Genomic DNA, 14055 nt, shown 5'->3' on the forward strand with positions numbered 1-14055 from the left:
TGGGAGCCACGGAGGACTGCTTCATATATAGATTTAAATAAAACGGGTTCTAATGCAATATTCTGGCTAATGATGAAGAGGAAATAGACTGCTCATAATGGATTTTAAGTGCAATTTAAAATACTTTGTCCTTTGATATTCTGCATTACTTTGTAGAACTGTGAGGTATATGCACAGTTTAGTAGTAGTAAAATGGTGTTGAGTGAAGGCTAGGCTGCTGCCTTTTATTGAACTAGATATAGAAAATAGGATAGAGCTGTAAAAGCTCAGGACCATTTTCTGAAGTTATAAAAAGTAATAGATTCCCTGGAGCAGTTACTGTCTGCTGCAAAGGTTTCCAGTACAGATGCAAGAAAAAAGTGTCCTTCCCCTTTCTGTCTGTCTGATTGTGGCAGACAAGATTGAATGGGGGAATACAGGAAAAAAAAAAAAAAAGAATAGATTCATCGTCCTTTTTATAGTGTTTATTTTTATTTTATTGAGTATAGACTTATGTTTGTTTTTTTTTACCATAATAGGTAACTGTCCAATGATACACATACCTGGTTTCACTTTTCCAGTTGTGGAGTATCTTTTGGAAGATATAATTGAAAAAATAAGGTAAGTAAATATTAAGAAATAAGAGATTTAAAAATGCTAACATGTTACCTTTTCTATTAAACTTTAATTCAGAAATTCACTCTTAACCTCTTCCTCCTAAAACATTGTTAATGAGTCCTTAAATCAGGGATTCCCACACTTGGTTGCACATTAAAGTCACCCTTAGCCTTTTGAAATCCAGATGCTGTGATCACACGCCATTCCTTAATCACATTACACAGTTTGAGCTGGCAGCTAGGCATCAGTATTTTTCAGAGATCCCTGGGCAGCGAACTTTGGGAGCCTCTGTCTTTAGTGCTTGGACCTCACTTCTGGTTCTCCTACCTGGTTTTCTCATTCTTCACGGGCTTCCATTCCCTACCCTTTAAGTATGATTTTCCCCTCCGGTTCTCCATTAGCCTTTTCTCAGTCTGTTGTGGTTCCTGGGTGCAGTCCTATTTGCATGACCATACTTCTGTATTTTCACAGCTTTCTGAAGTAGAGCTTCAAAGCTGAAGCTCTTCCTGAACTCTAAACTTGTTATCTAACTCTGCTCCGCAGCATTCCAGTACCACAGACACCTTGAACCTCACATTTTTTAAACCAAAATCATCTTACATTCCATTCCCACCATGCTTTCACCAAAACAATTATGCCGTATCATGGTTATTGATGTTATCCTCCACCCAGTTGTCTAAGCTACAAATCAAAAATGCTAATATTTATCAAGGAGTTATGTAACTAGGATAAGTTAACTGCTTTACTTGTTTAGTAACCAAATTACTCTTAAGTTATCCTGTATTCCTCCCCTTACCCACCCCCTAGCACAATGCCTTGATCATACATTGTCTTCTCATTTTTGTTTCTTCTACTTAAGATCCATATTATCTCTCCTGTGCTAACATAATAGTTCCTCTTTTGGCACCATGATCTTCACTCTCACAATTGCTGCCATTCTCTACCATGCCAGCCATTGGCCTTTCATTCATGACTTGTGCTTTGTTACATGTTATTTCCTCCTTTTCGACTTGATTTGCCACCTTCTCCATTCTTTCTCCTATAAACTATTGATTATATAAAAATAAATTCCAGCTTCATTGCCCATTAAACCATCTCTGGTCCTCTCACAGAATGAGATGTTTTCTCATCCAGGCTCCTGTAGCACTTTTATCATGTCCCTTAAAACACATTATCACCATGTAAAGTGCCTCTTTATATTTGCCTTTTCAATAGATTTCAGAAGGTTCAAGGTCAAGGATTTTGTCCTCGTTATCTCTGTAACTAGTGCATAGCACAGTGCCTGACCTCTAGTAAACATCTGAATAAGTACAGGGACAGATGTAGAAACACTTGTGATGAGATTTTTCAAGATTCCACAGCTTACTTGTTAAATGGGAAAATGAATAGTGGGAAAGTGAGAAGAAAGATCTTATATGGAGAAAAGTCGGCAGAATTTAACAGATATTTTTTTAAGCTTTATGTCTTGCACTTTGCCTTAGGGTTCTGAGAATAAAACAAGGCAAGATTTGGTAGAAACCTCACAGCTTATATCGAGGCAGGGAGACATGTACACTGTTAATATGAGGTGTGATTGACCTGTTGTGAGAAAGTAGAGTGTGTCGGAAATGAGATTATATATAGCAGAGATAGGCTAGGTAAGTCAGAAAAGCAGTGAAATTCAGAGTAAGAAAGAGGGAAGTGTGTATGTCAGGGTAGAACATATTAAAAGTGAGAGATAGTTATATAGGTCTCCCATGCTCTGGTTTTATCATGTCCAGAAATTTTTATGCCCTTAATTCTACTTTCCACTATGTGTTCTGCGTCCTACCACAGCACATTTATCAATTGTTTTCTAAGAGAATAAAAGTCAGCATTTGACAATAATGATGAAAACAAAGTTTCCGGGATCAGTAATCTAAAATTACATAAGGATGGATTGCTTTCTTAAGTTGTCTAGAAGGCAGGTTATATATACAAGGAACTGTAGTTAAGGGGTCTCTCGAAGCAAAAGGATAGTATCTATTTGTAGAAGAGCTGCACTACAGGGAAGCAGGAGGGAAGAAAGTAAGGTGACGTGAGATGGAGGGTTGTGATTGGGCCCTTGGGGTGGGGTTGAAGGTTACCTCTGTTGTTGGAATTGCTGGGACGGGAACCAACCGTGGGTCCATCCTGCTGACTAGGACTAATCTCTGTCTCAGGTTGCCCTACTTCAAGTTGGTGCCTCTATATGTATGGAAGACTTAGGGGGATCCTGGGTCACAGGTACTGCATAGGGAAGGGGATTAACACTTTTGGGGTGTCTGCTATGTGTCAGGCACTGTGCTTTACTTTATCACTTTTTGCTCTTATTCTTATGCCAATACTGTTATCAAAGTATTAATCTCTTAAAATAAGAAAACTAGAGACCTGAAAGTTAAACCTTATTTAAAGTCACACAGCTAGTCAATGTCAGAGCAAGGACATCATTTCCATAATTTGTCTGACTCACAAAACCAGTGCTCCAAACCTCCCATTCTATCTGGAAGCTGTTCCCTAGGCAAACTCTGAGGGGATTTGGGGTTAAAAGTTTAGTTCATTTTTCTTTGTCTTTCTCCACCTTCATGCTCTCAGAACCCACTTAGAGTAAATAGTTGGGATTCTGGGGCAAATGTGCCCTGCTTATAGCAGTCACTGCAGCATGGTGGAGTCAGAGCATAATGCTGGACAGATGAGATTTGAATGCTGATTTGGCTCTGCCATTAGCTGTATCTGTGAGCCTGAGCAGAATAAATAGTTCTCATGCATGTGTCTGTACATTTATAGATACACTATCTGAATCTCCTGAGGCACTAATTAAAATTCCTGAGTTAGCTGACCCCAACCAACCAGACTTTAATCCAAATCGTAAGGTATAGGATTTCAGAATTTACAGTTTACAAACTCTCTAGGGGATTCTTATATGTACTCAGGTTTGAAAACCTATATGTAAAATATGAGTCTTCTACTAGGCAACATTAACTGTTATTTTGGACTTAATGTTAACTTTTTTTTTAGAGCAAACTTAAAATTGAAGGTGAAAGTTACTCTAAATTTGATTGCTTAAAATGATCTAGAGTTGTATATACTTTATAGAGAAGAATGATTTTCATCCAGAATGTCAGATTTTATGTTAATGAATACTTGCAAATAAATGAATATTTAACTAGTGTTCATTAGAAATTATAGTGAAATTACTTAAAAATCTTTTTAAAAATCCTAAATATAAGCTGAATATTAGCTACAACCAGAGAGTTTTTAAAAAGTGAAGCTACTTAAGAATGTTTTCATTTTAGATATGTTCCAGAACAAAAAGAACACAGATCCCAGTTTAAGAGGGGTTTCATGCAAGGGCATGTAAATAGACAAGAGAAAGAAGAAAAAGAAGCAACCTATAAAGAACGCTGGCCGGATTATGTAAGGGAACTGCGGAAAAGGTAAGTTTGTTCTGTTTGGAAGTCAGAGCATAGTGACTGAATTGACTAAAACAAAAAGCAGGAATTATCTTCTTGAATTTGTACGTATTTAAGAAGATTATTATCTCATTTTCCAGCTGAAAACTACGTTGTAAACACTGTTATTTCCCCACTAACTCTCTCCTATCATTCCCTCATTTGAAGGTTGAGTTAATTTTTAGATTATATAAAAATTTAAACCTCAGGAAACTATATCAAGTATTTCATGATATTTTATTTAACTTTGATAGGTATTCTGCAAGTACTGTAGATGTTATAGAAATGATGGATGATGATAAAGTTGATCTGAATTTGATTGCTGCCCTTATTCGCTACATTGTTTTGGAAGAAGAGGTTAGTTTTGTTTTCCTCAAGTGACTTAATTTTATTTTTAGATCAAGGCCATAAAAAAAAAAATTAAATGCTTTTTTTAAGAAATTGATTTGAGGGAGAGTAACATTGATTTGTTATTCTACCTATTTATGCATTCATTGGTTGACTCTTGTATGTGCCCTGAGCAGGTATTAAACCTGCAACATTGGTGCATTAGGACAACTCTCCAACCAACTGGGCTAGCTGGCCAGAGCCTTGTAAATGCTTTTTAAAAATATCTTATAGATGCCCTAGTGCTTGTTCAGCTCAGTGGATAGAGCGTCAGCCTGTGGACTGAAGGGTCCTGGGTATGATTCCGGGTTCGATCCCCATCAAGACACATGCCTGGGTTGTGGACTGGATCCTCAGTAGGGGGCATGCAGGAGGCAGCTGATCAATGATTTTCTTTCATTGATGTTTCTATCTCTCTTTCCCTCTCCCTCTCTGAAATCAATAAAATATATTTAAAAATAAATAAATAAAAATAACTTACAGAAGAAATTGCTTTTGACACCAGGAATGAGAATCTCAAAATGCCAAATGATTTAGATATTTGACCTATTTGAAGAACAGACTAAACAAATGAAAAATCTGGTTTACAAATTCTATTTTTAAAAAGTGAGCTTGTATTCATTATTTACAATCAGTAACCAAAATTTTCCTTAGGCAGTATAATTTTAATGAAGGCTAAAGTGCACAGATTTTTTTTATGTATTTTGTTATGTGATCATTTGTAATGATTATTTCCCTTCCATACAGGATGGTGCAATATTGGTCTTTCTACCAGGCTGGGACAATATCAGCACTTTACATGATCTCTTGATGTCACAAGTGATGTTTAAATCAGGTATTACTGAAATGTATTTTATTGCAGTTCCAAGAGTGGTACTTGAATCATGTAGCCTGGTTTTTATCTTTCATTTGAGGAAGTATTGCTTCTAAGGCCATGTCATTGTAAGAACTTGGTGGTCTTAGCCCAGATTAGTTTTTTTCAAAAGTTGGATTATTTTATGTTTGTTTGGTTGTTTTTTTCTGAAATTCTAGGTGAAGATAGTGGGTATTTTAGTGAAGTTCTTTATGTGTTATTATAGTGAGAACATTTCCCCTCTCCTCCTAAATTTGCCTAATAAATTGAGCCCTTAAAGAGAAAATGTTGGCATGTGAGTATGTAATCCCTTAGTCCACTGATTCTCATCTCTGACTATACAACAGTCAGCATGGCACTTATTTAAACTTCAGATACCTGGCCGCCTCCTCACCCCAAATCTAAGAAAGTGACCTGAAGTTTTAAAACTTTCTGAGATGATTTGATTCTTTAACAGTATTATTTTAAGAGACATCACCTCTTTTGTCTTAGAGAAATGCAGGGGGACATTTTTCTCCTATAAAATTCAGTTACAGCATCTTCAGGTGTCATTTTTAACTTCAAATCAGTAAAATACAAAGCAACTTCTATTTAATGTATAATTGTGAATATAACTTCTAACTTTACTCTCTTGAAGTAATTTTGACACATTTTATTTTATAAAACTAAAAAATATTTGCTCTAATTGTATTGGCTAGACTAGTAAAAGGTGTATTTTTTATTCTATGTTAAATTCTATTGTAGTAGTGCCCTCAAAGTATTCTTTTTTTTTTAAATATATTTTATTGATTTTTTACAGAGAGGAAGGGAGAGAGATAGAGAGCTAGAACATCGATGAGAGCGAAACATCGATCAGCTGCCTCCTGCACACCCCCTACTGGGGATGTGCCCACAACCAAGGTACATGCCCTTGACCGGAATCGAACCTGGGACCTTTCAGTCCGTAGGCCGACACTCTATCCACTGAGCCAAACTGGTTACGGCCAAAGTATTCTTTATAATTAAAATTATTTACTCTTCTCAAGTTAGAAAAATATTTTTATCTGATTACCATGACTTCTCTATGATGAAATGCCACTTTTTCTTGTAAGTAGTAACATTTCCATATAGAAGACTAGGCACGATTAAACCCTACGCTGAATTTTTTTAAAAAACAATGGGAATTTTCCGGGGGGGGGTTGAGTTTTCCAACTTTGGCCTCTTTTTTCCCCATCATAAGAACGCAGGGAAGATATATGCCCAAATGTAATATTATTTCTGTGGGAATGGGGAAAGGGTGTGATATGCTAGATTACTATAATTGACTTCATTAATTTTCTAATTTAACTTAATTATTCTCAAGAATGGAGGTATTAATTTAAACTTTCACCACCAGCTCAATTTCTTTGAAAGGAAGTTTTTTAAAGTTTAGCAAGTATTTTTTTCTCAAATCATATTTTTAAAATTTAGTCTTAATAATCAGTTATATACTGCGTCGTAAAAAAGGGAGAAATTGGTCGTACTCCATACTGACTGAAAAGTAAATCTTGAAATTCAATTTATCAAATGCTTATCAACATTCTCATTCTTGTCATAAGAAATTTTGTTTCTGTTGACTACTTTGGTGTGTGATATCAGCTATATAAATTATTTTTATCCCAATTATATTGTCTTCAGCAAAATTGTTATTACTTTCATCATCCCTGACTGCTCTTTTTTTTTTTACTTTGTAATGAAACATTTTAAACTTATAGAAAATTAGAAAAATCATATAATGAATACCATATACAAATGACTTCAATGCAACAATAATTTTCATGGTCTAATTTTTTCCCTTTTTAAAGTAAATTGTAGCTATCATAAGTTATCTCTAAATATATAAGCATGCATCTCTCAAAAATAAAGACAATTCCTTATAATAACCTCAATGCCACTATCATACCTAATCATTAACATCATTTAATAAACCAGTCTATAATCAGGTTTTCCTGTTTTGCCCCTGTAATGTCTTTCAAGGTTAGCTTGTTCAAATTATAGAAAAAGTCAAACCAGATAAATCTTTGACTCTAGTTCTAGAACATCACTCTCATTCTTTCCTTACTTCTTTCATGTTGATGACTTATGGAAAAGACTAGATCAACTCTGATTTGTCTGAATCTTCATGTTATCATTTCATTTGATTGTTTCTGACCTGATTTTTCTAAAAACAGGAAGTATGTTTGAAGGCTTAATTCAATTTGAGTTAAGTATTTTTGGTTTGAATTTTGATTGAATTAATGAACTTTATTTCATGTCACCAAAGTAATTTTAGAGCACTTTTTTAGCAACCATTTGCTTGACAGCATTTTATTATTTTTTAAGTTCAGAAGGGTCACAGACAGTCTCTCTTTCAAATAACACCAGTTCTTTTCTGGTAGAAATATAGCTATCTTGATTCATTTGGGTACTGTTGTTAGAGATTTAAGTCAGTTTGCATTTTTTTGTAACCACAGCTAAATGTGAAATTTGTTTCCTTAACAGTCACCCTCCTTCCCCTCACTATACTGCAACAAACTTTCTATTAGCTAATAATCATGAATGAGCTTGAGCTATTTCATTTTGAAACTTAAAAAAAACGTATGAATGTAATTTCTTAAAATTATGTTCTATATATGTCTGATGGAGCTTTTCTGCAACTATCTTAAAATTTAATTTTCTAAAAAGAAAAATTAATTTTCTTTTTAATTTTCAGACAGGTTTCTTATTATACCTTTACATTCACTGATGCCTACAGTTAACCAGACACAGGTATGTTAAATTTATTCACTATCTTTCAAACAGAGGCAATCTTAAAAGACTGCTTATTGTGCGTTTTGTTTTATATTTTATTTTTAAGACATTTTCAAATAGTAATCCATATAACAATACTTCTTTGGGAACCTTTGCAAATGAGTCTTCAGGAGATAATTTTACAAAAACATGAATTATAGAGGGTAATCCACAAATCAAATTAGTTGTGTCAACCAACATTAGGGAAAAATTTAAAGATTGGTTTCACCAATAACTTGTTTGGCTTTTATGAATAAAAGGAAAAAGGTATGTGAGTATTCATAAATATAAATCAACCCAGAAATTAAATATCTTTATATTTGAAATTTTGATATAACAGCATTAGTATATATATTTGTAGGTGTGAGATTTCCTGTTTTGTCAGTAATGTATTATTTTGGTTTTTATTATTGTTTTCAATATTTTGGCTTAGTCAGATTCAGAGATTACTCTGATTAGAATGAACTCTGCATTCTCAAAGGCAAGATAATTTTCTGGATTGCAGTGTTTGCAGGCCCTGGTGGGTCCCTTCTAGTTTTTCCTCTCTCTCTAAGAAAATATAAAGGCTTCTTTTTTTAAAAACTGAGATTATTTTAATATCCTTTCTGCTGGTACCAGTCCTGAATAAGGCTCAGCCAGCTGAATTAGTTGCAGAGTGCTGCTAGATAAAGAAGAGAAGAGGAAAGAGAGAGAACTCTTGATTCCAAAGACTTAGCAGAGTTTTCGATGTGGAGGCACTTCCATCTCTGTCACCCTAATCGTCAATTTTTTATTCCTTTGCTAGAGAATATGTGATAGACTTGGAAACAGCATTTTCTCTATTACCACTTTTATACATGTAGGGATAAGTTTGTGCATTTTGTTGCTTTATAGCCAAGTGGGACTTGGCTGCATGTCTTTTCATCAACTTGGTAGCTTTGTCGATGCTGCATTGTTGGTAGGATTCAGCATTTGAAGAGGATTTTTGTTTTAATCCAGTCTAATCTCAAAAGCTAGTTTAAGAAGGTACACCAGCTAACATTTATTCTGATGAGTTGGGCATCTGCTTGGTTATTTGTTGTCATTACCCATATATTTTTGGGTAATTCATAATTCTTATCCTTAAACTAAATTTTTCTCTCTCCCTTAAAAGCTTGACTACACAATACGATGTTTAACCAGTTTTTGTTTAAAAAAATTATGTAAATTATTGTATTTCTTTTAAAATCTTGTTTGTGATAAGGTTCTGACATCTGTGGGAGGTTTTAATTTGGTATACCTAAAGGGAGTTTTATGGTATTGAAAATGATATATACCTTATAAATACAACTATAAATATCAGATTCATACATATGTCAACAGATAAACAGTGCTAAAAATGAATAGTATCTGAAGTAATTTCTCTAATTGCAAGAGTGATGTATCAGAAATTTGTGTACTTTTGGGGTTTTGATGTAATTTTTCTTACAGGTGTTTAAAAGAACCCCTCCTGGTGTTCGGAAAATAGTAATTGCTACCAACATTGCAGAGACTAGGTAAATATTGTTTTAAATATCAACTGCTTGTGATTATATTTGTTTTAAGCCCCATAAATTATTAACATACCTTAATCTTTTTTCTCTACAAAATATTTGTAATCTTAAAAATAAGTGTTTTAATCATGGTAGTGGCATAGGTTTGTTTAGTGTTTGTTTGTTTGTTTTAACCTATACTAATTTTTTCGTCTTCTTCAGAAACGGCCTTTTAAGTGTTGTATGGGTGTGTGGGTTTTTTTGGGGTTTTTTTTGTTTGTTTGTTTGTTTTTGTTTTCAAAGCCTTTCTAAAAACCATGGGAGCTGATGTCAGTGTTTTTTTATTTGCCTTTTGTTGATTGGGGATGGAATTGTTTGGTAATTTGGCAATTATATACAGCCTTTAAAATGTATTGTCTTGAGGGTACTAATATACCGGTACAGCACCAAAGTTGTTCTGTGAAAGCTGATATTAAACCAGGGCACTGGGAAGGGGTGAGGGGTCACAAAAGCTAGGAACTAAAGTCATCAGGCAAGCTATGAAGTTTGTCTGTGGGCAAGTAAGAATCTAGCATGGGATCTGCAGAATTGGCAGGACACTGCCACTGCAGGTGCTGAGGATGCATACAATGAGGTGCTTGATCCCATAACGTTGGTAAGTGTGGGAAGAGTGGTGAAAATCCTGAACTGCTACAATCAATGTGATCCATTAGAAATGTTCTAAAATCTCTGTCTGTAGACCTGACATAGATTAATGTGCTTTTTATGTGTTAATATTTTATATATCTATTTTCCTAACAGCATTACCATAGATGATGTAGTTTATGTGATAGATGGAGGAAAAATAAAGGAAACACACTTTGACACACAGAACAACATCAGTACTATGTCTGCTGAGTGGGTTAGTAAAGCTAATGCCAAGCAAAGGAAAGGTCGAGCTGGAAGGTAAGATGGGACTTTGTCTGAAGCCTTTAAAAACAAACAAAAATGTTATGTAGCAAAATATGTTCCTAAGACTTAAAAATATTTATTAGGAGAGTTATTCTTCATATTTTTTAAAACACTGTAGCACATTTTTAAATGGAAAAATTTTAATTATAATTTCTTTGGAATTCTTTTTTATGATTTTTCTACCTCTTATTCTCAATACAGTTAATTAAAATTAATGTTGTTTATTCTTATTAGTTATATTACCTATAATTTTATTTCTTTTTAAAAGTGTATATTACTAATGGTAACTACTAATACTATTTGAATGTCAGGTCATGTCCTAATCACTTACTATGTTAACTTAATTCTCAGCACAGTGCCATGAGGTAGGTTATTATCTCTATTTCAAGGGTAAGGAAATTAAGGTACAAAGAAGTTAAAGAATCTGCTTAAAGTCACACAACTTTGTAAGATGGCAGAGGCAGGACTTGAATCCAGGCAGTCTGGTCCCTCAGTCTGGCCTCCTGGTTCTGCACCATTAGTTACCAACGAACACACAAGGAAAGGACCTTTCTCCCATTGACATAAATAGTAGTATAAGTAAAAGTATGTCTTAATGATAGGTGAATGATTTGCCATTCACACAAATAATTGTACTTACTCTTGATTTTCATGCCTTTTTCCACAGCCTTTTTACACTTTTATTCATGTGAGTGTAGAATCCTATTGAGTTGTAGAGAAGATTCCCTTTAGTGTTCAGGTATTGGCTTAAGTAAGGAAATTAAAGTTGAAAGAAAAATTACAGACCATTTTTTTAAGTTTGTAATATATCTATAAAGCTCTGACATACTTGCAGATTGTCCCAGTAAAACTTGATTTCCAGGTAGTTTATTAGATTATGCAAAGTCATGGTTTAGTGTAAGTAATGTACCCTTCTAATCACTTATTAGGGGATAACTTGATTGGGGACCCAGCAAGACTGGGGTTTTTCCATGCAGACCTATCACCACTGGGTGCTGATTTAAAAAGTATTCATTGTAGGGAATGGGCTTTGTCACACTTTTAAGAATAGCACATACACTAGGCCTTAGGTTTGAACCAGGAAATAAAATAAATGAAGTATGTTACATTTTTATCTAACTCTTCATCTCCACTCTCCTAGTGTAGATTAACTGTGGAATTACAATGTGGTTTTTTGTTGTTGTTGTTTTTCGTTTTTATATATTTTATTAACGTCAGAGAGGAAGGAAGAGGAAGAGAGAGATAGAAACATCAATAATGAGAGAGAATCATTGATCAGCTGCCTCCTGCATGGTCCCCACTGAGGATCGAGCCCGAAACCCAGGCATGTGCCCTTGACCGGAATCGAATCTGGGACCCTTTAGTCTGCAGGTCGACGCTTTATCCACTGAGCCAAATCGGCTAGGGCTACAATGTTTTAATTGAAATGGAAAATAGTCCCTTGTAGGCTCCATAGATGTAAATTCCTTTAGCAAAACCTGATTAGCTTGATAATTAATTTAAAGGTCAGAGCAAAATATATTATGTGGTCCTAGGTGGAAGCACCGTTAGTTTTTGAGCACATCCTATATAATAAAAGCCTAATATGCAAATCAACCAAACAGCGGAATGACCGATCGCTATGATGTGCACTGACCACCAGGGTGCAGACGCTCAACGCAGGAGCTGCCCCCAGCCCACAGGCCCCAGGTCAGCCAAGGTGGGTGCCAGCGGGGAGGCCCCCCCAGTCGCCCCACTGGTTGCCCCACAGATCGGCCCTGATCACTGGCCAGGCCTAGGGACCCTACCTGTGCACAAATTTCATGCACCAGGCCTCTAGTGTTATATAATAGATGAAGTTTTTGTAAACTTGTGATAGAAATAGCTACAATTTTTAGAATTTATTTTTATTCCTATAGGAAAAGGACCACCTTCTCCAATAGCAGCAAGAGTTGATAGAAAATTTGTTTTGTTTGAAAATACATGAAATGAATATTCTCACCTCTTCATTATCTGTCCCTAATATTGTCCAGTGAATAATATCATTCATGTCACTAGATTTAAAATAATGAAGTTTCCAACATTCTTTTGAGAGCTCAACTAATTAGCACATACCTAAAAGCATTTTAAATAATATAGACAAGTTAATATAATGTCAGGATGTGTTACATAAAATGTTCACAAGGCATATAGAGATTAATCTAAATAGACTGCTGTTATTGAGCATAGCAGTGTGGATTCTGTAAGATAGAAATAGGGAACCAAATTATTGGTGGGAGAAGAGAGTCTTCTATTTCTTAGATCTAGGACATAGGGATATTGGATTTAAGGCTATTGAAAACACATTGGGAGAAGGAATCTATATCTCTCCTATATAAAAAAGAGCTAATATGCAAATGGTCGTCACACCCTCGCGCCGGCCAGGGCTGGGGGACCTGAGGCCGCGCGCCCCCACCCCCACCCCAGCGCCGGGCCGGGGGACCTGAGGCTGTGCCCCCCACCTCGCTTGACGGGGGTGGGGCTGGCCATGTCTGGGTCTTGTGCAATTTCGAAACGCACATAGGTGGGGGGGAACTTGACTCGCCCCAGACTCTGACAGGAGGAAGATTTTCATATACATTTTACTAATTTTCTTTCATCTGTGACACTTCTATTATAGGAAAAGGGCAAATAGCAATATTAAAATATTTCCTCTAATTCCCTTTTAATGTGCATGACTTTCGTGCACTGGGCCACTAGAGTGTGTGTGTGTGTGTGTGTGTGTGTATGTATGTGTGTGTATGGCTAAGTGTCCTTCCCTTCGACCAGTAGCTATGACGCACACTGACCATCAGGGGGCAGACGCTTAACGCAGGAGCTGCCTTGATGTGCACTGGCCATTTAAAAATAAAGGGCACCAAGAATCTGGCACCGACAAACCAACACTCGGCTTCCCCGAAGTGGGACACAGGCCCCGCCACCACTCCAGAGCGACAGCCCACCAAATCGCAGGCAACGCTGCTGGCGCAAAATGTGACCCACAGCCCAGCCTGGAAACGGTCACTGTGGGCACTGGGTAATGATGTCATGTAGCAACTCCCGGCTTCCTCTCCCTAGGGCAGAGGTCCTCAAACTACGGCCAGCGGGCCACATGCAAATACAAATATTGTATTCCCATTTTGTTTTTTTACTTCAAAATAAGATATGTGCAGTGTGCATAGGAATTTGTTCATAGTTTTTTTTAAAACTATAGTCCGGCCCTCCAACGGTCTGAGGGACAGTGAACTGGCCCCCTGTTTAAAAAGTTTGAGGACCCCTGCCCTAGGGACTAGCCTCCTTGGAGTTTCTTCAGCCCAGGAACCTGACTTGCTTTATAGTCATGTGCAAACAATTTACAGTTCAACCAAATGTTTGTGGAGCATTTTCCCATGCCTCATCTCATTTGATCCTTACAGAAGTCCTGGAGTAGGTAGATAGGAGACTCAGTAGAGTCCTTTTTTTTTTTATTAGCAAGACAACGGAGATTCAGAAAGTTTAGAAACTTGATCCAACGGAAAAGAATTAAAAAATGGTAAACTTGAAA

The 14055-nt window shown here is 36.0% G+C and overlaps 1 protein-coding gene and 1 pseudogene across 6 annotated transcripts in view; both read left to right on the forward strand.

Moving 5' to 3' along the window:
• Positions 1–14055, forward strand: part of DHX36 (DEAH-box helicase 36) — a 45475-nt gene that overhangs the window by 14802 nt on the left and 16618 nt on the right. For all 6 annotated transcript variants that reach the window (XR_002829688.1, XR_002829689.1, XM_023755169.1 and 3 more), the window contains 7 exons: positions 519–600; positions 3891–4031; positions 4301–4403; positions 5181–5268; positions 7997–8052; positions 9523–9587; positions 10365–10508. Coding sequence is in view for 4 of the 6 variants with exons in the window: in XM_023755169.1 (XP_023610937.1) it covers positions 519–600; positions 3891–4031; positions 4301–4403; positions 5181–5268; positions 7997–8052; positions 9523–9587; positions 10365–10508 (679 nt within the window). In the remaining 2 variants the exon portion in view is untranslated. The remainder of the gene's footprint in view (positions 1–518; positions 601–3890; positions 4032–4300; positions 4404–5180; positions 5269–7996; positions 8053–9522; positions 9588–10364; positions 10509–14055) is intronic.
• On the forward strand, positions 326–421 carry LOC111826353 (annotated as a pseudogene).

Source organism: Myotis lucifugus, unplaced genomic scaffold (genome assembly GCF_000147115.1).
Source record: "Myotis lucifugus unplaced genomic scaffold, Myoluc2.0 scaffold_70, whole genome shotgun sequence".
NCBI lineage: Eukaryota > Metazoa > Chordata > Mammalia > Chiroptera > Vespertilionidae > Myotis > Myotis lucifugus.